General features: G+C 43.0%; 1 protein-coding gene across 1 annotated transcript in view; it reads right to left on the bottom strand.

Annotated features, from left to right (window-relative positions):
• The window catches only part of CHN2 (chimerin 2), a 964,914-nt gene that overhangs the window by 442,865 nt on the left and 497,023 nt on the right, over positions 1 to 25,026 (bottom strand). The window contains exon 4 of the mRNA XM_053714191.1: positions 21,205 to 21,236. Coding sequence (XP_053570166.1) covers positions 21,205 to 21,236 — 32 coding nt within the window. The remainder of the gene's footprint in view (positions 1 to 21,204; positions 21,237 to 25,026) is intronic.

Below are 25,026 nucleotides of genomic sequence, written 5' to 3'. Positions count from 1 at the left end.
AAATAAAAAAGCCCTCCAAATATTGTAATTTTTTTTTACAGGTAAAAGAGCTGATTACTTTGGGGCAATGCCCCGCAAAACGCCCTTTTAAGGGCTATTTGTAATTTAGTATAGGGTAGGGCATGTTATTATTTTGGGGGGCTTTTTTATTTTATTAGGGGGCTTAGATTAGGTGTAATTAGTTTAAACTTCTTGTAATTTTTTTTTCTGTAATAAAATACCTGTTTGTTATCTATAAGTACTCTAGTCTAAATAAATCATCACAACCCTTGTTTTTAGCAACTTTCTTGTAAGTAATCAGTTAATTCAACGATACAGCATTACACAGATCTATGTAATGATTGCTGTTTTTGTACAAAACCATAAAATAGTCATCACGCAAGTGATTTGTCATTTGGGAGAACCGGAGGGCTACAATTCATTGTTTCAACAACATTAAATACCTGCAGCTTTTGTGTACAGCACATTGTGCTTTGCACCACACTCCTTAGTGAGGTCAAAAAGCAAATTCTGTTGCCCAGGTTTTCGAAATGCAGCAAATCAAATAGCTGGTTTTGAAAATTTGCAGCATTTTGTAAATAGTTAACTGTTTTTATTATTTTTGTGGGAAGCATATATGGGACATATGTGAACTTAAAATGGCTTTAAAGGGACACTGAACCCAAATTTTTTCTTTTGTGATTCAGATAGAGCATGGAATCAGCCAATCGGATTGAACTTGATTCTGATTGGCTGATTCCATCAGCCAATCAGAATATTCCTACCTTAATTCCGATTGGCTGATAGAATCCTATCAGCCAATCGGAATTCGAGGGACGCCATCTTGGATGACGTCATTTAAAGGAACCGTCATTTGGCTAGTAGGCGTCGGGAGAAGAGGATGTTCCGCGTCGGATGGAAGATGATGGCTCCCGAAGAAAGAAGATTGAAGATGCCGTTGATAGAAGACTTCATCCGGATCATGGACCTCTTCAGCTCCCGCTTGGATGAAGACTTCAGCCGGATCATGGACCTCTTCAGCCCCCCGCTTGGGCTTGGATCAGGACATCGGAGGAGCTCTTCTGGATCGATCGGTGAACCTGGTATGGTGAAGATAAGGTAGGAAGATCTTCAGGGGCTTAGTGTTAGGTTTATTTAAGGGGGGTTTGGGTTAGATTAGGGGTATGTGGGTGGTGGGTTGTAATGTTGGGGGGGGGTATTGTATGTTTTTTTTTACAGGCAAAAGAGCTGAACTTCTTGGGGCATGCCCCGCAAAGGGCCCTGTTCAGGGCTGGTAAGGTAAAAGAGCTTTGAACTTTAGTAATCTAGAATAGGGTAGGGCATTTTATTTTGGGGGGCTTTGCTATTTTATTAGGAGGCTTAGAGTAGGTGTAATTAGTTTAAAATTGTTGTAATATTTTTCTTATGTTTGTAAATATTTTTTTATTTTTTGTACTTTAGTTAGTTTATTTCATTGTAGTTATTTGTAGGTATTGTATTTAATTAATTTATTGATAGTGTAGTGTTAGGTTTAATTGTAGGTAATTGTAGGTATTTTATTTAATTAATTTATTGATAGTGTAGTGTTAGGTTTAATTGTAACTTAGGTTAGGATTTATTTTACAGGTAAATTTGTAATTATTTTAACTATTTTAGCTATTAAATAGTTCTTAACTATTTAATAGCTATTGTACCTGGTTAAAATAAATACAAAGTTACCTGTAAAATAATTATTAATCCTAAAATAGCTATAATATAAATATAATTTATATTGTAGCTATATTAGGGTTTATTTTAAAGGTAAGTATTTAGCTTTAAATTGGAATAATTTATTTAATAAGAGTTAATTAATTTTGTTAGATTAAAATTATATTTAATTTAGGGGGGTGTTAGTGTTAGGGTTAGACTTAGCTTTAGGGGTTAATACATTTATTAGAATAGCGGTGAGCTCCAGTCGGCAGATTAGGGGTTAATGTTTGAAGTTAGGTGTCGGCGATGTTAGGGAGGGCAGAGTAGGGGTTAATACTATTTATTATAGGGTTAGTGAGGCGGATTAGGGGTTAATAACTTTATTATAATAGCGGTGCGGTCCGGTCGGAAGATTAGGGGTTAATAAGTGTAGGCAGGTGGAGGCGACGTTGTGGGGGGCAGATTAGGGGTTAATAAATATAATATAGGGGTCGGCGATGTTAGGGCAGCAGAATAGGGGTACATAGGGATAATGTAAGTAGCGGCGGTTTACGGAGCGGCAGATTAGGGGTTAATAATAATATGCAGGGGTCAGCGATAGCGGGGGCGGAAGATTAGGGGTTAATAAGTGTAAGGTTAGGGGTGTTTAGACTCGGGGTACATGTTAGGGTGTTAGGTGCAGACGTAGGAAGTGTTTCCCCATAGCAAACAATGGGGCTGCGTTAGGAGCTGAACGCAGCTTTTTTGCAGGTGTTAATCGTGCACGAGCACGTTTTTGAGGCTGGCCGCGTCCGTAAGCAACTCTGGTATCGAGAGTTGAAGTTGCGTTAAATATGCTCTACGCTCCTTTTTTGGAGCCTAACGCTGACATTCTATGGACTCTCAATACCAGAGTTATTTTAAAGGTGCGGCCAGAAAAAAGCCAGCGTTAGCTACGCGGGTCCTTACCGACAAAACTCTAAATCTAGCCGTTGGTATCTTAATTTGAAATGCAAGAATGTAAGTTTAGATGCCGGCCCATTTTTGGTGAACAACCTAGGTTGTCCTTGCTGATTGGTGGATAAATTAATCGACCAATCAAAAACTGCTGTCCAGAGTTCTGAACCAAGAAAAAAAGCTTAGATGCCTTCTTTTTCATATAAAGATAGCAAGTGAACGAAGAAAAATTGATAATAGGAGTAAATTAGAAAGTTGCTTAAAATTGCATGCTCTATCTGAATCACAAAAGAAACATTTTGGTTTCAGTGTCCCTTTAAGTTAGTAGAGGGGGGCCGCAGATTTGCCAGTGTCTAGTGCAGCACAAAAACTAAATATGATGTAAATCACTGCATTATAAGTTTTTTTATACAGTTTTTTATGCTACAAAAGCTTTAAAGATGTGAAAGCATTATCATAATATAAAAATGACATTCATTTAAATTCTTAAGTTCCTAGAAATGTTAAATTGCCATTTCAGAGATTTCACACTCTTTCCTGTGTCGCAGGAAAGCAGCAGTTTATTTTTATGAAACTTCACCCACTTTAGATACTTAATTGGATTTAGAATTTAGACTACATATCTGTTATGAATATATCTTTGCAGCAAGAGACTGTTCAGCCTTGAAAGGTATGGAGCTGTGTACTGCAAGATAAAGCGCAATTTGTTGCAGCTATGGCAGGGCAGGGGTTAATTCAAACATCTGACAAAGGAGTTTTATACCTGAAGGACACTGATAGCATATTCTCATACAGTAATGTATGTTGTTACCTTAGCAACAAAAATATATGTGAACAGGAGCAGGATAATAAAGAAATTGAAGGTTATAATATACAACTATGGGGTATATTATAATTTTTCAATTTCAAAATCTATTTATTTTTTAACTTAAAAAACTTTTGGCATTTAGAAAGGAACATACAACCCCACAATTTCTTTTGTGATTCAGAGCACACAATTTGTAAAAAGTTTCCAGTTTACATCTATTATATTTTTTAAGGGTTGGAATGAGAGAACTCTAAAGGGGTATCAGAATCCTTTAGAAAAAAACGTTTTAAATCATTTATATAAAAAAATTCCCTTAGACTTTAATGGTGATTTTCTGTTGAAAATCGTTAGATACGTTTTTTGTGATTGACTCCTAAATAACAATTATTATTGCACTGTGCTGACCTGTGTGTAATATACCAGAGATTAATTACTGTAAGCATTGTCTTCACAGAGATTTTTTTTATTTCTTTTTTCATTAGTGGGAAGAGGAAGCTGAGTGTTTCTTAGATATGAACCATGTCCCTTACAAGATTATTATAATTTTATTATTATTATCAGTTATTTGTAGCACGCCAACAGATTCCGCAGCGCTATAAACATAGGCGGAATACAAGGTAAAGTTTATAGGGATCAGACAGGTAGAGGGCCCTGCCAAGAGTCGCATTGTTGTAGTCAGCTCTAAAGAAGGTGATCTACAAACAGCTGGGCTCTTAGGCTTACATGCTAAGGGAGTTCAAGGGGATAGCAATGGAGGAGAGGAAACGGTATAAAGAAAGGTTAGTGTAGGTTGTATGCATCCCTGAACAGTAGAGTCTTTAGGGAGCACTTGAAGCTTTCAAAACTAGGGGAGAGTCTTGTGGAGCGAGGCAGAGAGTTCCACAAGATAGGAGTCAGTCTGGAGAAGTCCTGTAAGAAGGAGTGTGAGGAGATAACAAGAGAGGAGGAGAGTAGGAGGTCATGAGCAGAGCGAAGGGGACGGGAGGGAGAGTATCTGGAGACAAGGTCTGAGATATAGGGGGGAGCAGTGCAGTTGAGGGCTTTATATGTCAGAGTGAGAACTTTGTGTTTAATCCTGAAGGCAAGAGGAAGCCAGTGAAGGGATTGACAGAGAGGTGCAGCAGATGAAGAACGACATGTAAGGAAGATGAGCCTGGCAGAGGCATTCATTATGGATTGTAAAGGAGCTAGGCGGCAGCTGGGGAGACCAGAGAGGACAGAGTTGCAGTAATCGAGGCGGGAAAGGATGAAGGAATGGATTAAAATCTTAGTTGTGTCTTGTGTAAGGAAATGTCTAATTTTAGAGATGTTTTTAAGGTGGAAGTGGCAGGATTAAGCCAAGGACTGAATGTGAGGAGTGAAAGAAAGATCTGAGTCAAGTGTGACCCCAAGACATAAGGCATGCGGGGTAGGGGAAATGATGGAGATGTCAACAGTTATAGAGAGATTGGGGGTGGAGATTTTGGAAGAAGAGGGGAAAAATAAGGAGCTCAGTTTTGGAGAGATTTAGCTTGAGGTAGTAAGAGGACATCCAGGAAGATATGTGAGAAAGACAGTTAGTGACATGGGTTAGCAAGGAAGTAGATAGGTCTGGTGCAGAGAAATAGATTTGGGTGTCATTGGCATACAAATTATATTGGAACCTGTGGGACTTTAATTAGGGAACCTAATGATGACGTGTAGATTGAGAAGAGAAGGGGACCGAGGACAGAGCCTTGTGGTACTACAACAGAAAGTGGTGACGGGGCAGAGGAGGCCCCAGAGAAGGCTACACTAAAGGTACGGTTTGACAGGTAGGTAGAGAACCACAAGAGGGCTGTGTCACAAATGCCGAAGGATTGGAGGGTTTGGAGCAAAAGAGGGTGGTCAACAGTATCAAAGGCTTCAGACAGATCAATGAGGATAAGCAGAGAGAAGTGTCCTTTTGATTTTGCTGTAAGTAGGTTGTTGGTAACCTTAATGATTGCTGTCTCTGTGGAGTGATGGGGACGAAATACAGATTGCAGTGGGTCAAGGAGGGAGTTTAATGTAAGGAAATGGGATAGGCGTGCATATTCTAGCTTTTCAAGAAGCTTTGAGGCAAAAGGGAGTAGAGAAATAGGGTGGTAGTTGGATTGGGAGGTTGGATCAAGAGAAGGTTTTTTGAGGATAGGTGTGACCAGTGCATGTTTCAGAGATGAGGGAAATATGCCGGGGCTGAGGGACAGGTTGAAAATGTGTGTGAGTATAGGGGTAAGGGTAGAAGAGAGGGAGAGGAGTATCTGTGAGGGAATACGGTAAAGGGGACAGGTAGTGAGGTGAGAGTGCAGTATAAGTGCCGGAACGTCTTCCTCAGTAACAGGGGAGAAAGAGCTACATTTATGGCTATTTAGTTTCTGATGGAGTTGATTTTGTTATTGAAGTAGCTGGCAAAGTCTTGACCTAACAGAGAAGTTGTATTAGGGGGTGGGGGTGGGAGAAGAAGAGTATTGAAAGTGGAGAACAGATGTTTTGGGTTTGAAGAAAGAGTAGAGATAAGAGTAGAGAAGTAATGTTGCTTATAGAGATTAAGGGCAGAATAGTAGGAGTTCAAAATGAACTTGTAATGAAGGAAATCAGCTGAACTTCGAGATTTTCTCCAGTGCCGCTCAGCAGTACAGGAACATCTGCGTAGGTACCGTGTCAGAGGAGTATGCCAGTGCTGAGGATGAGTGTGTGATTTCTGAACAATGGTAAGAGGGGCCAGATTGTAAAGGACCGATGTAAGGGTGGAATTATAGTGCAAGCAATAAACCTATGTGCACAGTTTGCTGCCACTGTTAAAGTGAATCTAAAGTTTAATGAATGAGTGCCCGGTTTTTAAAAATACTATTAAAAACAGGGGAGCTTTAATTCATTAAACTTTACATTGCAGCATTTTTTTAAAATACTTACCTTTTTCTTTAGGAAACCTCCGCCCGCTTCTCATGCTGTACTTATCGATGATGAAACCGGCTTCCTCCAATCGTTGCGTGGCCTCATGAGCTGGTCGCCTCATGAGCTGGTCGCCTCAGGGTGCACGTTATGATTGGAGAAAGCGGTTTTGTCATTGCTGTGCTAAGTAAAGAGGAGCTGCGGGCAGAGTATCGCTGGTCTGGGTTTCCTAAAGAAAAAGGTAAGCATTTTAAAAAAACGCTGCAATGTAAAGTTTCATGAATGAAAGTGCCAATGTTTTTAATAGTATTTTTAAAAAACGGGCACTCTATAGTGATGTTGCGAAGAGTTCGCCGGCAAATAGTTCCCGGCGAACATAGCATGTTCGCTTTCGTCTCGGCGGGCGAACATACGTGATGTTCGATCCGCCCCCTATTCGTCATTATTGAGTAAAGTTTGACCCTGTACCTCACAGTCAGAATACACATTACAGCCAATCAGCAGCAGACCCTCCCTCCCAGACCCTCCCACCTCCTGGACAGCATCCATTTTAGATTAATTTGGAAGCTGCATTCTTAGTGAGAGGAGGGACAGTGTAGCTGCTGCTGATTTCATAGGGAAATCGATAGCTAGGCTAATGTATTCAGTGTCCACTACAGTCCTGAAGGACTCATCTGATCTCTGCTGTAAGGACAGCAACCCAAAAAGCCCTTTTTAGGGCTAGGACATCAATCTGCTTTTTTTTTTTTCCCCTGTGTAATCTAATTGCAGTTGCCTGCCTGCCAGCGTGTGTGTCAGGCTCACAGCGTATACTGTGCCCACTTGCCCAGTGCCACCACTAATATCTGGTGTAACAGTAGTATACATTTAAAAAAAACAACACTTTTTCGACTGTGAAATAATAGCAGACAGCTGCCAGTACCCAAGATGGCCGCCAATAAGGCAGATGGGGAGTGTTAGAGAGCTGTTTTGGGGGGGATCAGGGAGGTTGGGGGCTAAGGGGGGATGCTACACCACAGCATATGTAAATATGCTAAAAAAAAAATTAAAAAAATTAAAAACCTTTTATTTTAGTACTGGCAGACTTTCTGCCAGTACTTAAGTTAGCGGGGACAATTGTGGGGTGGGGCAGGGAAGGGAGCTGTTTGGGAGGGATCAGGGGGTCTGATGTGTCAGGTGGGAGGCTGATCTCTACACTAAAGCTAAAATTAACCCTGCAAGCTCCCTACAAACTACCTAATTAACCCCTTCACTGCTAGCCATAATACACGTGTGATGCGCAGCAGTATTTAGCGGCCTTCTAATTACCAGAAAGCAACGCCAAAGTCATATATGTCTGCTATTTCTGAACAAAGGGGATCCCAGAGAAGCATTTACAACCATTTGTGCCATAATTGCACAAGCTGTTTGTAAATAATTTCAGTGAGAAACCTAAAATTGCGAAAAAATGTAAGTTTTTTTTAAATTTGATCGCATTTGGCGGTGAAATGGTGGCATTAAATATACCAAAATGGGCCTAGATCAATACTTTGGGTTGTCTACTACACTACACTTAAGCTAAAATTAACTCTACAAGCTGCCTACATGCTCCCTAATTAGCCCCTTTACTGCTGGGCATAAAACACGTGTGGTGTGCAGTGGCATTTAGCAGCCTTCTAATTACCAAAAAGCAACGCCAAAGACATATAAGGCTGCTATTTCTGAACAAAGGGGATCCCAGAGAAGCATTTACAACCATTTATGCCATAATTGCATAAGTTGTTTGTAAATAATTTCTGTGCGAAACCTAAAGTTTGTGAAAAAGTGAACAATTTTTTTTTTTTGATCGCATTTGGCGGTGAAATGGTGGCATGAAATATACCAAAATGGGCCTAGATCAATACTTTGGGTTGTCTACTACACTACACTTAAGCTAAAATTAACTCTACAAGCTGCCTACATGCTCCCTTATTAACCCTTTCACTGCTGGGCATAAAACACGTGTGGTGTGCAGTGGCATTTAGCAGCCTTCTAATTACCAAAAAGCAATGCCAAAGCCATATAAGTCTGCTATAATGGCATGTCTGGCACACAGTGTTGGGGCAAGGGTCCATCTGACCACTGATACCTGGTCTGCAAAGCATGGTCAGGGCAGGTATATCACCTACACTGCGCACTGTGAAGCGGGCGTAACCCTTACACTACCTGATCGATACAACATCATACCTGATGTTTTAAAGCACGTTATTGCAAACAATTTAGGAATGTTAGGTGATTTATGCCCTTTATGGATTAAAACCAGACTCTGCATCAACTATGTAATTTTCCATGGGAGTTTTGCCATGGATCGCCCTCCGGCATGCCACAGTTTATGTTAGGGTGTTAGGTTTAAATGGACCGTAAACACCAGAATTTTTGTTGTTTTAAAAGATAAATAATCCCTTAATTACCAATTCCCCAGTTTTGCATAACCAACACAGTTATAATTATAGATGTTTTACCTCTGTAATTACCTTGTATCTAAGCCTCATCAGACTGCCCCCTTATTTCAGTTCTTTTGACAGACTTGCATATTAGCCAATCAGAGCTGTCTTCATGGTAAACTCACGTGCATGAGCTCAATGTTATCTATATGAAACACGTGAACTAATGCCCTCTAGTGGTGAAAAACTATCCAAATGCATTTAGCTTAGAGGCGGCCTTCAAGGTCTAAGAAATTAGCATATGAACCTCCTAGGTTTAGCTTTCAACTAAGAATACCAAGAGAACACAGCAAAATTGGGGATAAAAGTAAATTGGAAAGTTGTTTAAAATTACATGCCCTATTTGAAACATGAAAGTTTTTTTTGGACTTGATTATCCCTTTAAACATACATTTTCTTTCCCCATAGGAATCAATGGGGCTGCGTTACGGAGCTTTACGCTCCGTTATTGCAGGTGTTAGGCTTTTTTTTAGCCGGCTCTCCCCATTGATGTCTATGGGGAAATCGTGCACGAGCATGTAAAAGTAGCTCAAAGCAGCGCTGGTATTTGTGTGCGGTATGGAGCTCAACGCAGGTGAGCGGTGGAAATAACTTGCAAGTTATTACCGAGCCACTCATAACGCAAAGCTCGTAATCTGCCCGAATGTTTGTTGACAGAATGATCATATATTACTTTCTTTAACATTATGCACTATTTGTAGACTTTTAGAAATATTCATAGTGCTGCATACATCACCATGTTTAAAAAGAAAATGGGCTGAACAGTTAAATCCCAGCAAAGTGCTTCCCACAGGAAGTAATATAGCTCTGTGGAATGCAATTTCTGTCACAGGAAGCTTTATTATGGCACCAATGGGCAATGATCAAATAGCTATTTGAAATTAATATCAATTTAAAATGTGATTTTTAAAAACATTTAGATAATTTGTTTCATTTTCCAAATCAACCTTGCAAGCATTGTGGTTGTGGGTTTTATTAATCTGCAAAGAAAACCTAACGTGTGTATAATGAATGCTTTGTTCATTTGCCTCATCAACAAGTTAAAATACATTTTACATAGCATACAATACAAAATTATAATTTGATATTTAAAGAATAACATTCCTAGATGTAATTTCTTTCTGTATTTGATAATGCTCAATGTAAAAAGCAGAACTTGCTCTTTATGGAATCCCATAGGGAATGTTATTGATAGGAGGAACCAATCAAGGGCCAGATTACAAGTGGAGCACTATTTAACTATTTAACTCTCCCGCTAGAGCATTAAGAGCGCTAGAAGTAAGCTTTTTGCAAGTGTCTGGTTGTGCTCGTATTACAAGTTGAAAGTAAACTGTTTTTGCTTGTAACACACATACGGCTAGATTTAGAGTTTTGTCGGTAATGACCCGCGTATCTAACGCTGGCTTTTTTCTGGCCGCACCTTTAAAATAACTCTGGTATTGAGAGTCCACAGAATGGCTGCGTTAGGCTCCAAAAAAGGAGCGTAGAGCATATTTAACGCCACTGCAACTCTCGATACCAGAGTTGCTTACGGACACGGCCAGCCTAAAAAACGTGCTCGTGCACGATTCCCCCATAGGAAACAATGGGGCTGTTTGAGCTGAAAAAAAAACTAACACCTGCAAAAAAGCCGCATTCAGCTCCTAACGCAGCCCCATTGTTTGCTATGGGGAAACACTTCCTACGTCTGCACCTAACACTCTAACATGTACCCCGAGTCTAAACACCCCTAACCTTACACTTATTAACCCCTATTCTGCCGCCCCCGCTATCGCTGACCCCTGCATATTATTATTAACCCCTAATCTGCCGCTCCGTAAACCGCCGCTACTTACATTATCGATATGTACCCCTAATTTGCTGTCCCTAACATCGCCGACCCCTATATTATATTTATTAACCCCTAATCTGCCGCCCACAACGTCGCCTCCACCTGCCTACACTTATTAACCCCTAATCTGCCGACCGGACCGCATCGCTATTATAATAAAGTTATTAACCCCTAATCCGCCTCACTAACCCTATAATAAATAGTATTAACCCCTAATCTGCCCTCCCTAACATCGCCAACACCTAACTTCAAACATTAACCCCTAATCTGCCGACTGGAGCTCACCGCTATTCTAATAAATGTATTAACCCCTAAAGCTAAGTGTAACCCTAACACTAACACCCCCCTAAGTTAAATATAATATAATCTAACAAAATAAATTAACTCTTATTAAATAAATTATTCCTATTTAAAGCTAAATACTTACCTGTAAAATAAATCCTAATATAGCTACAATATAAATTATAATTATATTATAGCTATTTTAGGATTAATATTTATTTTACAGGTAACTTTGTATTTATTTTAACCAGGTACAATAGCTATTAAATAGTTAAGAACTATTTAATAGCTACCTAGTTAAAATAATTACAAAATTACCTGTAAAATAAATCCTAACCTAAGTTACAATTAAACCTAACACTACACTATCAATAAATAAATTAAATAAAATACCTACAATTACCTACAATTAAACCTAACACTACACTATCAATAAATTAATTAAATACAATACCTACAAATAACTACAATGAAATAAACTAACTAAAGTACAAAAAATAAAAAAGAACTAAGTTACAAAAAATAAAAAAATATTTACAAACATAAGAAAAATATTACAACAATTTTAAACTAATTACACCTACTCTAAGCCCCCTAATAAAATAACAAAGCCCACCAAAATAAAAAATGCCCTACCCTATTCTAAATTACCAAAGTTCAAAGCTCTTTTACCTTACCAGCCCTGAACAGGGCCCTTTACGGGGCATGTCCCAAGAAATTCAGCTCTTTTTCCTGTAAAAAAACACATACAAACCCCCCCCAACATTACAACCCACCACCCACACACCCCTAATCTAACCCAAACCCCCCTTAAATAAACCTAACACTAAGCCCCTGAAGATCTTCCTACCTTGTCTTCACCTCACCGGGTATCACACCGATCTGTCCTGGCTCCGATATCTTCATCTAAGCCCAAGCGGGGGCTAGACATCCATCATCCGACGGCTGAAGAAGTCCAGAAGAGGCTCCAAAGTCTTCATCCTATCCGGGAAGAAGAGTAGATCCGGACCAGCAACCATCTTCTTCCAAGCGGCATCTTCTATCTTCATCCGATGAGGACCAGCTCCATCTTGAAGACCTCCACCGCGGACCCATCTTCTTCCGACGACGACTTCCTGACGAATGACGGTTCCTTTAAGGGACGTCATCCAAGATGGCGTCCCTCGAATTCCGATTGGCTGATAGGATTCTATCAGCCAATCGGAATTAAGGTAGGAAAATTCTGATTGGCTGATGGAATCAGCCAATCAGAATCAAGTTCAATCCGATTGGCTGATTCAATCAGCCAATCAGATTGAGCTCGCATTCTATTGGCTGTTCCGATCAGCCAATAGAATGCGAGCTCAATCTGATTGGCTGATCGGATCAGCCAATCGGATTGAACTTGATTCTGATTGGCTGATTCCATCAGCCAATCAGAATTTTCCTACCTTAATTCCGATTGGCTGATAGAATCCTATCAGCCAATCGGAATTCGAGGGACGCCATCTTGGATGACGTCCCTTAAAGGAACCGTCATTCGTCGGGAAGTCGTCGTCGGAAGAAGATGGGTCCGCTGTGGAGGTCTTCAAGATGGAGCCGGTCCTCATCGGATGAAGATAGAAGATGCCGCTTGGAAGAAGATGGTTGCCGGTCCGGATCTACTCTTCTTCCCGGATAGGATGAAGACTTTGGAGCCTCTTCTGGACTTCTTCAGCCGTCGGATGATGGATGTCTATCCCCCGCTTGGGCTTAGATGAAGATATCGGAGCCAGGACAGATCGGTGTGATACCCGGTGAGGTGAAGACAAGGTAGGAAGATCTTCAGGGGCTTAGTGTTAGGTTTATTTAAGGGGGGTTTGGGTTAGATTAGGGGTATGTGGGTGGTGGGTTGTAATGTGGGGGGGGTATTGTATGTGTTTTTTTACAGGAAAAAGAGCTGAATTTCTTGGGACATGCCCCGTAAAGGGCCCTGTTCAGGGCTGGTAAGGTAAAAGAGCTTTGAACTTTGGTAATTTAGAATAGGGTAGGGCATTTTTTATTTTGGGGGGCTTTGTTATTTTATTAGGGGGCTTAGAGTAGGTGTAATTAGTTTAAAATTGTTGTAATATTTTTCTTCTGTTTGTAAATATTTTTTTATTTTTTGTAACTTAGTTCTTTTTTATTTTTTGTACTTTAGTTAGTTTATTTCATTGTAGTTATTTGTAGGTATTGTATTTAATTAATTTATTGATAGTGTAGTGTTAGGTTTAATTGTAGGTAATTGTAGGTATTTAATTTAATTTATTTATTGATAGTGTAGTGTTAGGTTTAATTGTAACTTAGGTTAGGATTTATTTTACAGGTAATTTTGTAATTATTTTAACTAGGTAGCTATTAAATAGTTCTTAACTATTTAATAGCTATTAAATAGTTAGGTAGCTATTAAATAGTTCTTAACTATTTAATAGCTATTAAATAGGTAGGTAGCTATTAAATAGTTCTTAACTATTTAATAGCTATTGTACCTGGTTAAAATAAATACAAAGTTACCTGTAAAATAAATATAAATCCTAAAATAGCTATAATATAATTATAATTTATATTGTAGCTATATTAGGATTTATTTTACAGGTAAGTATTTAGCTTTAAATAGGAATAATTTATTTAATAAGAGTTAATTAATTTCGTTAGATTTAAATTATATTTAATTTAGGGGGGTGTTAGTGTTAGGGTTAGACTTAGCTTTAGGGGTTAAAAAATTTATTAGAATAGCGGTGAGCTCCAGTCGGCAGATTAGGGGTTAATGTTTGAAGTTAGGTGAGGCGGATTAGGGATTAATAACTTTATTATAATAGCGGTGCGGTGCGGTTGGCAGATTAGGGGTTAATAAGTGTAGGCAGGTGTCGGCGACGTTGAGGGCGGCAGATTAGGGGTTAATAAATATAATATAGGGGTCGGCGGTGTTAGGGGCAGCAGATTAGGGGTACATAGCTATAATGTAGGTGGCGGCGCTTTGCGGTCGGCAGATTAGGGGTTAATTATTGTAGGTAGCTGGCGGCGACGTTGTGGGGGGCAGGTTAGGGGTTAATAAATATAATATAGGGGTCGGCTGTGTTAGGGGCAACAGATTAGGGGTACATAAGTATAACGTAGGTGGCGGTCGGCAGATTAGGGGTTAAAAAAATTGAATCGAGTGGCGGCGATGTGGGGGGACCTCGGTTTAGGGGTACATAGGTAGTTTATGGGTGTTAGTGTACTTTAGAGCACAGTAGTTAAGAGCTTTATGAACCGGCGTTAGCCCAGAAAGCTCTTAACTACTGACTTTTTTCTGCGGCTGGAGTTTTGTCATTAGATTTCTAACGCTCACTTCAGCCACGACTCTAAATACCGGAGTTAGAAAGATCCCATTGAAAAGATAGGATACGCAATTGACGTAAGGGGGTCTGCGGTATGGAAAAGTCGTGGCTGAAAAGTGAGCGTTAGACCCTTTTTTGACTGACTCCAAATACCGGCGGTAGCCTAAAACCAGCGTTAGGAGCCTCTAACGCTGGTTTTCACGGCTACCGCCAAACTCCAAATCTAGGCCATAGACAGTTAAACTTACAATATCGAGCTCGCAATAACGTTTTCCCCCAAAGAAGTCAATGGAGCAAAAAAAGTGGGGAAAAACATCCTACTCGCGCACAAACATAATCGCATATTCTCAATTGCGCTAACCAGATATGAAAATAATAATATTTCACATTCCAATGTTCTTCACATAGCAGAATATGTTCTATTTATTCATATATATATAAAATGGTATTTTAGTACAATATCTATCTATCTATCTATCTATCTATCTATCTATCTATCTATATATATATATATATATATATATATATATATCTCAAAATAACAAGAGTATTGCATTGAGCAATGATACTTTTTTTATTGGACTAACTATACATTTATAAGATGACAAGCTTTCGGAAGAGTTCCTTCCTTTATTGCTTCAGACTTGATAAAGGAAGGAACTCTTCCGAAAGCTTGTCATCTTATAAATGTATAGTTAGTCCAATAAAAAAAGTATCATTGCTCAATGCAATACTCTTGTTATTTTGATATCTAAATCTCTGGACTAACATGGCTACTCCAATCAACGTATATATATATATATATATACATATAAAGTTATAGATAAATCTATTTAAAATACATAGAACATATTTTGCTATGTGCAGAACACTGGAATGTCAAAGATTTACCACAATAAATACACATTATAACACTTTATTAAAAAATTAATATTGCATAAGCATAATTTTTCATGTTTTCATCTCTGAAAAGGCCTCTAATGCATTTATATATATATATATATATATATATATATATATATATATATATATATATATACTAGTCCTAAAGCCCGTTCACACAGGCCATTTTTTGCAGTACAGCGGTCCCACCCCTTGCTCTCTCCCCCTCTCTTTTGTGCTCTCTCTCTCCCCCTCTCTTTTGTGCTCTCTCTCTCCCCCTCTCTTTTGCTCTCTCTCTTGCTCCACCTCTCTTTTGCACTCTCTATCCCCCCTCTCTTTTGCTCCCTCTCTTCCCCTCTCTTTTGCTTTCTCTCCCCCTCTCTTTTGCGTTCTCTCTCTCTTTTGCGATCTCTCTCCCCCCCTCTTTTGCATGATCTCTCTCCCCCTCTCTTTTGCACTCTCTCCCCCTCTCTTTTGAGCTCCCTCTCTCCCCCTCTCTTTTGTTTTCTCCCCCCTCTCTTTTTGCTCCGAGCTCCCCCCTCTCTTTTGTGCTCTCTTTTGTGCTCTCTCCCCCTCTCTTTTGCACTCTATCCCCCTCTCTTTTGTGCTCTCTCTCTTTTGCGCTCTCTCCCCCTCTCTTTTGTGCTCTCTCTCGCTCCACCTCTCTTTTGCTCTCTCTCTCCCCCCTCTCTTTTGCACCCTCTCTCCCCCTCTCTTTTGCTTTCTCCCCCCTCTCTTTTGCTCTCTCCCCCCCTCTCTTTTGCGCTCTCTCCCCCTCTCTTTTGTGCTCTGTCTCGCTCCACCTCTCTTTTGCTCTCCTCTCCCCCTCTCTTTTGCTCTCCTCTCCCCCTCTCATTTGCTCCCTCTCTCCCCCTCTCTTTTGCTTTCTCTCCCCCTCTCTTTTGCTCTCTCTCCCCCTCTCTTTTGCACTCTCTCTCCCTCCCTCTCTTTTACGCTCTCTCTCCCCCTCTCTTTTGCATTCTCTCTCTCTTTAGCGATCTCTCTCCCCCCCCTCTTTTGCATGCTCTCTCACCCCCTCTCTTTTGCACTCTCTCTCTCCCCCTCTCTTTTGCGCTCTCTCTCTCCCCCTCTCTTTTGCGCTCTCTCTCCACCTCTCTTCTGCACTCTCTCTCTCTCCCCCTCTCTTTTGCGCTCTCTCTCTCCCCTCTCTCTTTCGCTCTGTCTCTCACTCCTTTTTTTGCTCTCTCTCTCCATCCCTCTCTTTTGCTCTTTCTCTCCATCCCTCTCTTTTGCGTTCTCTCTCTCTTTTGCGATCTCTCTCCCCCCCTCTTTTGCACGATCTCTCTCCCCCTCTCTTTTGCACTCTCTCCCCCTCTCTTTTGCGCTCCCTCTCTCCCCCTCTCTTTTGTTTTCTCCCCCCTCTCTTTTTGCTCCGAGCTCCCCCCTCTCTTTTGTGCTCTCTTTTGTGCTCTCTCCCCCTCTCTTTTGCACTCTATCCCCCTCTCTTTTGTGCTCTCTCTCTTTTGCGCTCTCTCCCCCTCTCTTTTGTGCTCTCTCTCGCTCCACCTCTCTTTTGCTCTCTCTCTCCCCCCTCTCTTTTGCACCCTCTCTCCCCCTCTCTTTTGCTTTCTCCCCCCTCTCTTTTGCTCTCTCTCCCCCTCTCTTTTGCGCTCTTTCCCCCTCTCTTTTGCGCTCTGTCTCGCTCCACCTCTCTTTTGCTCTCCTCTCCCCCTCTCTTTTGCTCTCCTCTCCCCCTCTCATTTGCTCCCTCTCTCCCCCTCTCTTTTGCTTTCTCTCCCCCTCTCTTTTGCTCTCTCTCCCCCTCTCTTTTGCACTCTCTCTCCCTCCCTTTCTTTTACGCTCTCTCTCCCCCTCTCTTTTGCATTCTCTCTCTCTTTAGCGATCTCTCTCCCCCCCTCTTTTGCATGCTCTCTCACCCCCTCTCTTTTGCACTCTCTCTCTCCCCCTCTCTTTTGTGCTCTCTCTCTCCCCCTCTCTTTTGCGCTCTCTCTCTCCGCCTCTCTTTTGCACTCTCTCTCTCCCCCCTCTCTTTTGCGCTCTCTCTCTCCCCTCTCTCTTTCGCTCTGTCTCTCACTCCTTTTTTTTGCTCTCTCTCTCCATCCCTCTCTTTTGCTCTTTCTCTCCATCCCTCTCTTTTGATCTCTCTCTTCCCCCTCTCTTTTGCGATCTCTCTCCCCCTCTCTTTTGCGATCTCTCTCACCCCCCCCTTTTGCACCCTCTCTCTCCCCATTTCTTTTGCACTCTCTCCCCCCTCTCTTTTGTGCTCTTTCTCTCCCCCTCTCTTTTGTGCTCTCTCTCCCCCTCTCTTTTGTGCTCTCTCCCGCTCTCTTTTGTGCTCTCTCCCCCTCTCTTTTGCTCTCTCTCCCCCTCTCTTTTGCGCTCTCTCCCCCTCTCTTTTGCTCTCTCTCCCACTCTCTTTTGTGCTCTCCCCCCCTCTATTTTGCGCTCTCTCCACCTCTCTTTTGCTCTCTCTCTCCCCCCCTCTCTTTTGCTCCCTCTCTCCCCTCTCTTTTGTGCTCTCTACCCCTCTCTTTTGGGCTCTCTCCCCCTCTCTTTTGCACGCTCTCCCCCTCTCTTTTGTGCTCTCTCCCTCTCTCTTTTGCGCTCTTTCCCCCTCTCTTTTGCGCTCTCTCTCGCTCCACCTCTCTTTTGCTCTCTCTCTCCCCCTCTCTTTTGCTTTCTCCCCCCCCTCTCTTTTGCTCTCTCTCCCCCTCTCTTTTGTGCTCTCTCCCCCTCTCTTTTGCGCTCTCTCCCCTCTCTTTTGCGCTCTGTCTTGTTCCACCTCTCTTTTGCTCTCTCTCTCCCCCCTCTCTTTTGCTCCCTCTCTCCCCCTCTCTTTTGCTTTCTCTCCCCCTCTCTTTTGCTCTCTCTCCCCCTCTCTTTTGCACTCTCTCTCCCTCCCTCTCTTTTACGCTCTCTCCCCCCTCTCTTTTGCGTTCTCACTCTCTTTTGCGATTTCTCCCCCCCTCTTTTGCACGCTCTCTCTCCCCCTCTCTTTTGCACCCTCTCTCTCCCCCTCTCTTTTGCGCTCCCTCTCTCCCCTCTCTCTTTTGCACTCTCTCTCTCCTCTCTCTCTTTTGCTCTGTCTCTCACTCCTTTTTTTTGCTCTATCTCTCCATCCCTCTCTTTTGATCTCTCTCTTCCCCCTCTCTTTTGCTCTCTCTCCCCCTCTCTTTTGCACTCTCTCCCCCTCTCTTTTGCGATCTCTCCCCCCCTCTTTTGCACGCTCTCTCTCCCCCTCTCTTTTGCACTCTCTCTCTCCCCCTCTCTTTTGCGCTCCCTCTCTCCCCCTCTCTTTTGCTTTCTCCCCCCTCTCTTTTTGCTCTCTCTCCCCCTCTCTTTTGTGCTCTCTCCCTCTCTCTTTTGCGCTCTCTCCCCCTCTCTTTTGCACTCTCTCCCCCTCTCTTTTGTGCTCTCTCTCTCTTTTGTGCTCTCTCCCCCTCTCTTTTGCGCTCTCTCTCGCTCCACCTCTCTTTTGCTCTCTCTCTTCCCCCTCTCTTTTGCTCCCTCTCTCCCCTCTCTTTTGCTTTCTCACCCCCTCTCTTTTGCTCTCTCTCCCCCTCTCTTTTGTGCTCTCTCCCCCTCTGTTTTGAGCTCTCTCCCCCTCTCTTTTGCACTCTGTCTCGCTCCACCTCTCTTTTGCACTCTCTATCCCCCTCTCTTTTGCTCCCTCTCTCCCCCTCTCTTTTGCTTTCTCTCCCCCCTCTCTTTTGCGTTCTCTCTCTCTTTTGCGATCTCTCTCCCCCCCTCTTTTGCACGCTCTCTCTCCCAATCTCTCTTTCCCACTCTCTCCCCCTCTCTTTTGTGCTCCCTCTCCCCCCTCTCTTTTTGCACTGAGCTCCCCCTCTCTTTTGTGCTCTCTTTTGCGCTCTCTCCCCCTCTCTTTTGCACTCTCTCCCCCTCTCTTTTGTGCTCTCTCTTTTGCGCTCTCTCCCCCTCTCTTTTGTGCTCTCTCTCGCTCCACCTCTCTTTTGCTCTCTCTCTCCCCCCCTCTCTTTTGCTCCCTCTCTCCCCCTCTCTTTTGCTTTCTCCCCCTCTCTTTTGTGCTCTCTCCCCCTCTCCTTTGCGCTCTCTCCCCCTCTCTTTTGCGCTCTCTCTCCCCCTCTCTTTTGCGCTCTGTCTCGCTCCACCTCTCTTTTGCTCTCCTCTCCCCCTCTCTTTTGCTCCCTCTCTCCCCCTCTCTTTTGCTTTCTCTCCCCCTCTCTTTTGCTCTCTCTCCCCCTCTCTTTTGCTCTCTTTCTCCCTCCCTCTCTTTTACGCTCTCTCTCCCCCTCTCTTTTGCATTCTCTCTCTCTTTAGCAATCTCTCTCTCCCCCTCTTTTGCACGCTCTCTCACCCCCTCTCTTTTGCACTCTCTCTCTCCCCCTCTCTTTTGCGCTCTCTCTCTCCCCCTCTCTTTTGTGCTCTCTCTCCCCTCTCTTTTGCACTCTCTCTCTCCCCCTCTCTTTTGCGCTCTCTCTCTCCCCTCTCTCTTTTGCTCTGTCTCTCACTCCTTTTTTTTGCTCTCTCTCTCCATCCCTCTCTTTTGCTCTCTCTCCATCCCACTCTTTTGATCTCTCTCTTCCCCCTCTCTTTTGCTCTCTCTCTCCCCCTTTCTTTTGCACTCTCTCTCTCTCCCCCTCACTTTTGCGATCTCTCTCACCCCCTCTTTTGCACGCTCTCTCTCCCCCTCTCTTTTGCACTCTCTCCGCCTCTCTTTTGCGCTCTCTCTCTCCCCCCTCTCTTTTGTGCTCTTTCTCCCCCCTCTCTTTTGCACTCTCTCTCTCCCCTCTCTCTTTTGCTCTATCTCTCACTCCTTTTTTTTGCTTTCTCTCTCCATCCCTCTATTTTGCTCTTTCTCTCCATTCCTCTATTTTGCTCTATCTCTTCCCCCTCTCTTATGCTCTCTCTCTCCCCCTTTCTTTTGCTCTGTCTCTCTCCCCTCTCTTTTGCTCTCTCTCTCCATCCCTCTCTTTTGCTCTCTCTCTCCCCCCCCCCTTTCTTTTGCTCTCTACCCCCTTTCTTTTGCTCTCTCTCCCCCTCTCTTTTTCTCTCTCTCCCCCTCTCTATTTCTCTCTCCCCCTCTCTCTTTTGCTCTCTCTCCCCCTCTCTTTTTCTCTCTCTTCCCTCTCTTTTGCTCTTTCCCCTCTCTTTTGCTCTTTCCCCTCTATTTTGCTCTCTCCCCCTCTCTTCTGCACTTTCCCCTCTCTTCTGCTCTTTCCTATCTCTTTTTGTCTCTCCCCCTCTCTTTCTATTTCTCTCCCCTCTCTCTCGCGCAGACCGCGCCAGCCCCGTCCCACACCACCCCCGACCATGCCCGGCCAAACCCACGCTCCCATCCAGCCACGTCCACGCTCCTGTCCGGCCACGCCCACTTTTGCCGCAAACAGCATGTCAGTCAGGTAAGGCCAGGTGTGTTTGTCCTCATGCTGTCTCTACTGCGCATGACAGCTTCGGACAAACACACTTGTCCTTTTATATTATAGGATATATATTAGTAAATAGACAAAACAGGTCAGTCTAATAAGATTAATACTAATAGATGTAGTTAATACACTCATCTTTTCTAGGATTTATTATCTAGGAACAGGACAGTGTTAAATTATAATATATAGAGAAATATTTCAAACTAACTGTTTCCTAAATTTAGGACAATGATCATTGCAATTAATATTCACAATAAAGATGTAAGAGAAAAAGCAGTGCATAGTAAAAATACTGAATTGATCAGACCTTATCTTAAAGAGAAAAAAACACTTATAAAACCTCAAAGCCCAAACCACTTCTTTTGATTAACTATTTATAGTCAGCTAACAATTTCTCTATTGCACAAATGTTCTTTAAAAAAAACATAAAAAAAATAAAAATAAATAGCTTGCGATGTGAGCTACGTGTTCTTTTTATCCCTTTTATTCGTAATAGCGTTTTCATTTTTTTCATGTTTTAAACCATATTCTAATTTTAAAACAACATTTTTAAAAGTTAATAAAAAATACAATTATAATTAACATGATAGCACTGACATGGCAAACAATAAGAATAATTTATTTTTGTCTTTGTTTTTTAACCTCTTTGAGAAATCAAATGAAAGAGAGATGAGACAGAATGTGAGTTGTGTATATTTTAGCAAGGTTTAAAATTAAATATTTAAAAATGCTTACGTACTCCCTTCCATAATGTTTTGGCCTGTTCTCCACCTAGGTAAAAATGAGAGGACATACAAAGTTAATGCATTAAATAAAGGAAATGAGAAACAGTAATTATACAAGTTTACCTTAATTTTACCAAATAGTAAATGCTATTTAAATTTTTTAGTAAAACAAGAAGGGAATTCACATCATGCACAACTGACACTGCAGTATGCATATTCATTGGCTGATTACTTCCATTAATACATTAGTGGGAAGGGAAGAGTGGAGGAGGCAAAGACACCCCAGCCAAAGGCTTAAATACCTCCCCCACTCCCCTCATCCTCCAGTCATTCTGCCAAGGGAACAAGGAACAGTAGGAGAAATATCAGGGTATAAATTGTGCCAGAAGATTTAAAATTTAGGTCTGCCCATCGGAGAAATGGGTGGGTGCAATAGACTCTCCTCCCACAGATGGAAATGAAATTATCAGGAAAGCATAATTTATTTTCTCCATCTTAATGGGAGAAGAGTCCACTGCTTCATTCATTACTTGTGGAAACAAATACAAAAGCTCTAGAGGACACTGAATGAAAAAATGGGAGGGTAAAAGGAGGCGGACCCTATACTGAGGGCACCACAGCCTGCAGAACCTTTCTCCCAAAAGCTGCTTGCGCCGAAGCAAACATGTCAAATATATAACATTTTGCAAAAGTATGTAAGGAAGACCAAGTGGCTGCCTTAGAAGCATCATTCTTAAAGGCCCAAGAAGAGGCCACAGCTCTAGTCGAGTGAGCCGTAATCCTCTGAGGAGGCTTGTGTCCCGCTGTCTCATATGCCAGATGGATCATACTCCTCAACTAAAAAGATAGAGAAGTGGCAGAGGCCCTTTGCCCCCTAGGCTTCCCTGAATATACAACATATAAGGACGACGTCTGTCTGAACTCCTTCGTGGCCTGAAGATAAAGCTTCAAAGCCCGAACCACGACCACATTATGAAGTAAAATCTCCTTCGAAGAAGAAGGGTTAGGACACAAAGAAGGAAATACTATTACATGATTGATGTTACGACTCAACAGCACCTTGGGAAGGAATCCCAATCCAGTGCAGAGAACAGCCTTATCGGCATGAAAAACAAAGTAGGGAGGCTCAAATTGCAAGGCCGCCAATCCAGAGACTCTGCTTGCCGATGCAATAGCCAGTAATAATAGCACTTTCCATGAAAAAAATTAATATCAAGTGCATGCATAGGGGCCTATTTATCAAAGGTCTTGCAGACCTGATCCGACAGTGCGGATCAGGTCCGCAAGACCTCGCTAAATGCAGAGAGCAATACGCTCTCCACATTTAACATTGCAACAGCAGCTCACAAGAGCTGCTGGTGCAATGCCGCCCCCTGCTGACTCGCGGCCAATTGGCTACCAGTAGGGAGGTGTCAACCAACCTGATCGTACTCGATCGGGTTGATTTCCGGCGATTCCTGTCCGCCTCATCAGAGCAGGCAGACAGGGTTATGGAGCCGCGGCCTTTAGACCACTGCTTCATAACTAGTGTTTCTGGCGAGTCTGAAGACACGGGCCCACAAAGCTCCATTCGGAGCTTGATAAATGGGCCCCATAGGCTCAAACGGAGCCCTCTGCAAGACCTTAAGAACAAAGTTTAAGCTCCAAGGAAGAGCCGGATTCCTGAAGACAGGCCTGATCCTGACCAGAGCCTGAACAAAAGACGGAATGTCAGGAAGCTCCACAAGTTTCTTATGCAACAGTACAGATAATGCCGAGATCTGTCCTCTTAGGGAACTAGCGGCAAGACCCTTATCCAGACCATCCTGGAGAAAGGCCAAGATCCTGGATACCTTGACCTTATGCCAGGGATATCCTCGTTCCTCACACCAGGACAAGTAGGTCCTCTACACCTTGTGGTAGATGCGTCGAGTGACTGGCTTCCTGGCCTGAACAAGAGTGTCAATCACTTTTTCCGAAAATCCTCTCTTGGCTAAGACTAGTCATTCAATCTCCATGCAGTCAGCCTCAGAGAATCGAGATTTTGATGTAGAAAGGGACCTTGAACCAGCAGATCCCTGCAACAAGGTAACTTCCACGGCGGAGATGACATCATCGCCACAAGATCCGCAAACCACATCCTCTGCAGCCACGCTGGAGCAATCAGAATAAACCAAGCTTGCTCCTGCTTGATGCTGGCCACTACCCAAGGTAGAAGAGGCAACAATGGAAATATGTAAATAATGTTGAAGTCCCAGGGTACTGCCAAGGCATCTATCAGTTCTGCCTGGGGATCCCTGGATCGCAACCTGTATCTGGGTAGCTTGCAATTGAGTCTGGACGCCATGAGATCTATCTCCGGCGTCCCCCATCTGCTGCAGATCTCTGCGAACATTTTGGTATGGAGGGACCATTCCCCTGGATGAAACGTCTGTCTGCTCTGAAAATCCGCTTCCCAGTTGTCCACACCCAGAATGTGGATCACTGAGAGCGAACAATTGTGAGTCTCTGCCCATTCCAGAATCCAAGATACTTCCCTCATGGCTAGGGAGCTTCTCGCCCCCCCCTGATGGTTTATGTAAGCCACCGAGGTAATGTTGTCTGACTGGAATCTGATGAATTGGGACGACCCCAGAAGGGGCCAAGCCCTCAGAGCGTTGAATATCACTCGAAGTTCCAAAATATTTATAGGTAGACTCGACTCTTCTCGAGTCCATCTGCCCTGTGCCTTTCTGGCACTCCAAACAGCTCCCCATCCTGATAGACTTGCATCTGTGGCCACAATCTCCCAGGATGGTCTCAAAAAGGATGGTCTTTAAGACAACTGCCCCGGTCGGGTCCACCAAGATAGAAACTCCCTCACCGGTCTGTTTAGAGATATCTGTTGGGACAGATCTGAATGATTGCCGTTCCATTGTCTCAACATGCACAGTTGAAGAGGTCTGAGATGGAACCTGGTGAATGGAATGACATCTATGCTGGATACCATGAGCCCGAACACCTCCATACACCTGGCCAAAGATGTCCTGGAGGATGTCTAAAGAGCTAGACAGTTGGACGCAAGCTTGCAAAGTCTCTGACCTGTCAAAAATATCTTCATGGCTGAAGAATCTAATATCGTACCCAAGAATTCCACCCTGTTGCTGGGGACCAATGAACTCTTTCCTTCGTTTATATTCCACCCGTGGGACCGAAGGAGAAGAGCTCTTGAGTGATCCTCCACAAGACTGTAGGACGGAGCCTGGACCAGGATATCATCCAGATAAGGTGCCACTGCAATTCCTCTGGCTCTTGCTACTGCGAGTAGAGCTTCCAGAACCTTTGTGAAGACTCTTGGGGCAGTCGCCAGACCAAACGGAAGGGCCACAAACTGGAAGTGCTGGTCCAGGAATGCCAATTTTAGAAACCTGAAGTGATCCGTGTGGATTGGAACGTGAAGGTAAGCATCCTTCAGGTCTATAGTCATCATGAATTGTCCCTCTTGAACCAGGGCAAAATTGACCTGATCGTCTCCATCTTGAATGATGGAACTGACAAAAACTTGTTTAGGGCCTTTCCGTCCAAAATTGGACAAAACGTGCCCTCCTTCTTTAGGACCACAAAAAGGTTTGAATAATACCCCAGACTTCTTTCTGCTGGAGGGACTGGGACGATTACCCAGAGAGATGAGAGATCCCTCACACACCCCAGGAAGGCGTCTCTCTTTTCTGGTCTTGAACATATGTTTGACAGGAGGAATTTGCCTCTGGGCGGATAAGACTTGAAACCTATCCTGTAACCCTGGGATACAACCTCCATAACCCAAGGGTCTATATAATGTCTCTTCTCCAGGCCTCCACAAAAATAGATAGTCTGCC

This window comes from Bombina bombina, chromosome 5, assembly GCF_027579735.1.
Source record: "Bombina bombina isolate aBomBom1 chromosome 5, aBomBom1.pri, whole genome shotgun sequence".
NCBI classification, from domain to species: domain Eukaryota; kingdom Metazoa; phylum Chordata; class Amphibia; order Anura; family Bombinatoridae; genus Bombina; species Bombina bombina.
The sequence above is the reverse complement of the archived record's forward strand: the minus strand, read 5'-3'. Positions and strand labels throughout refer to the sequence as shown.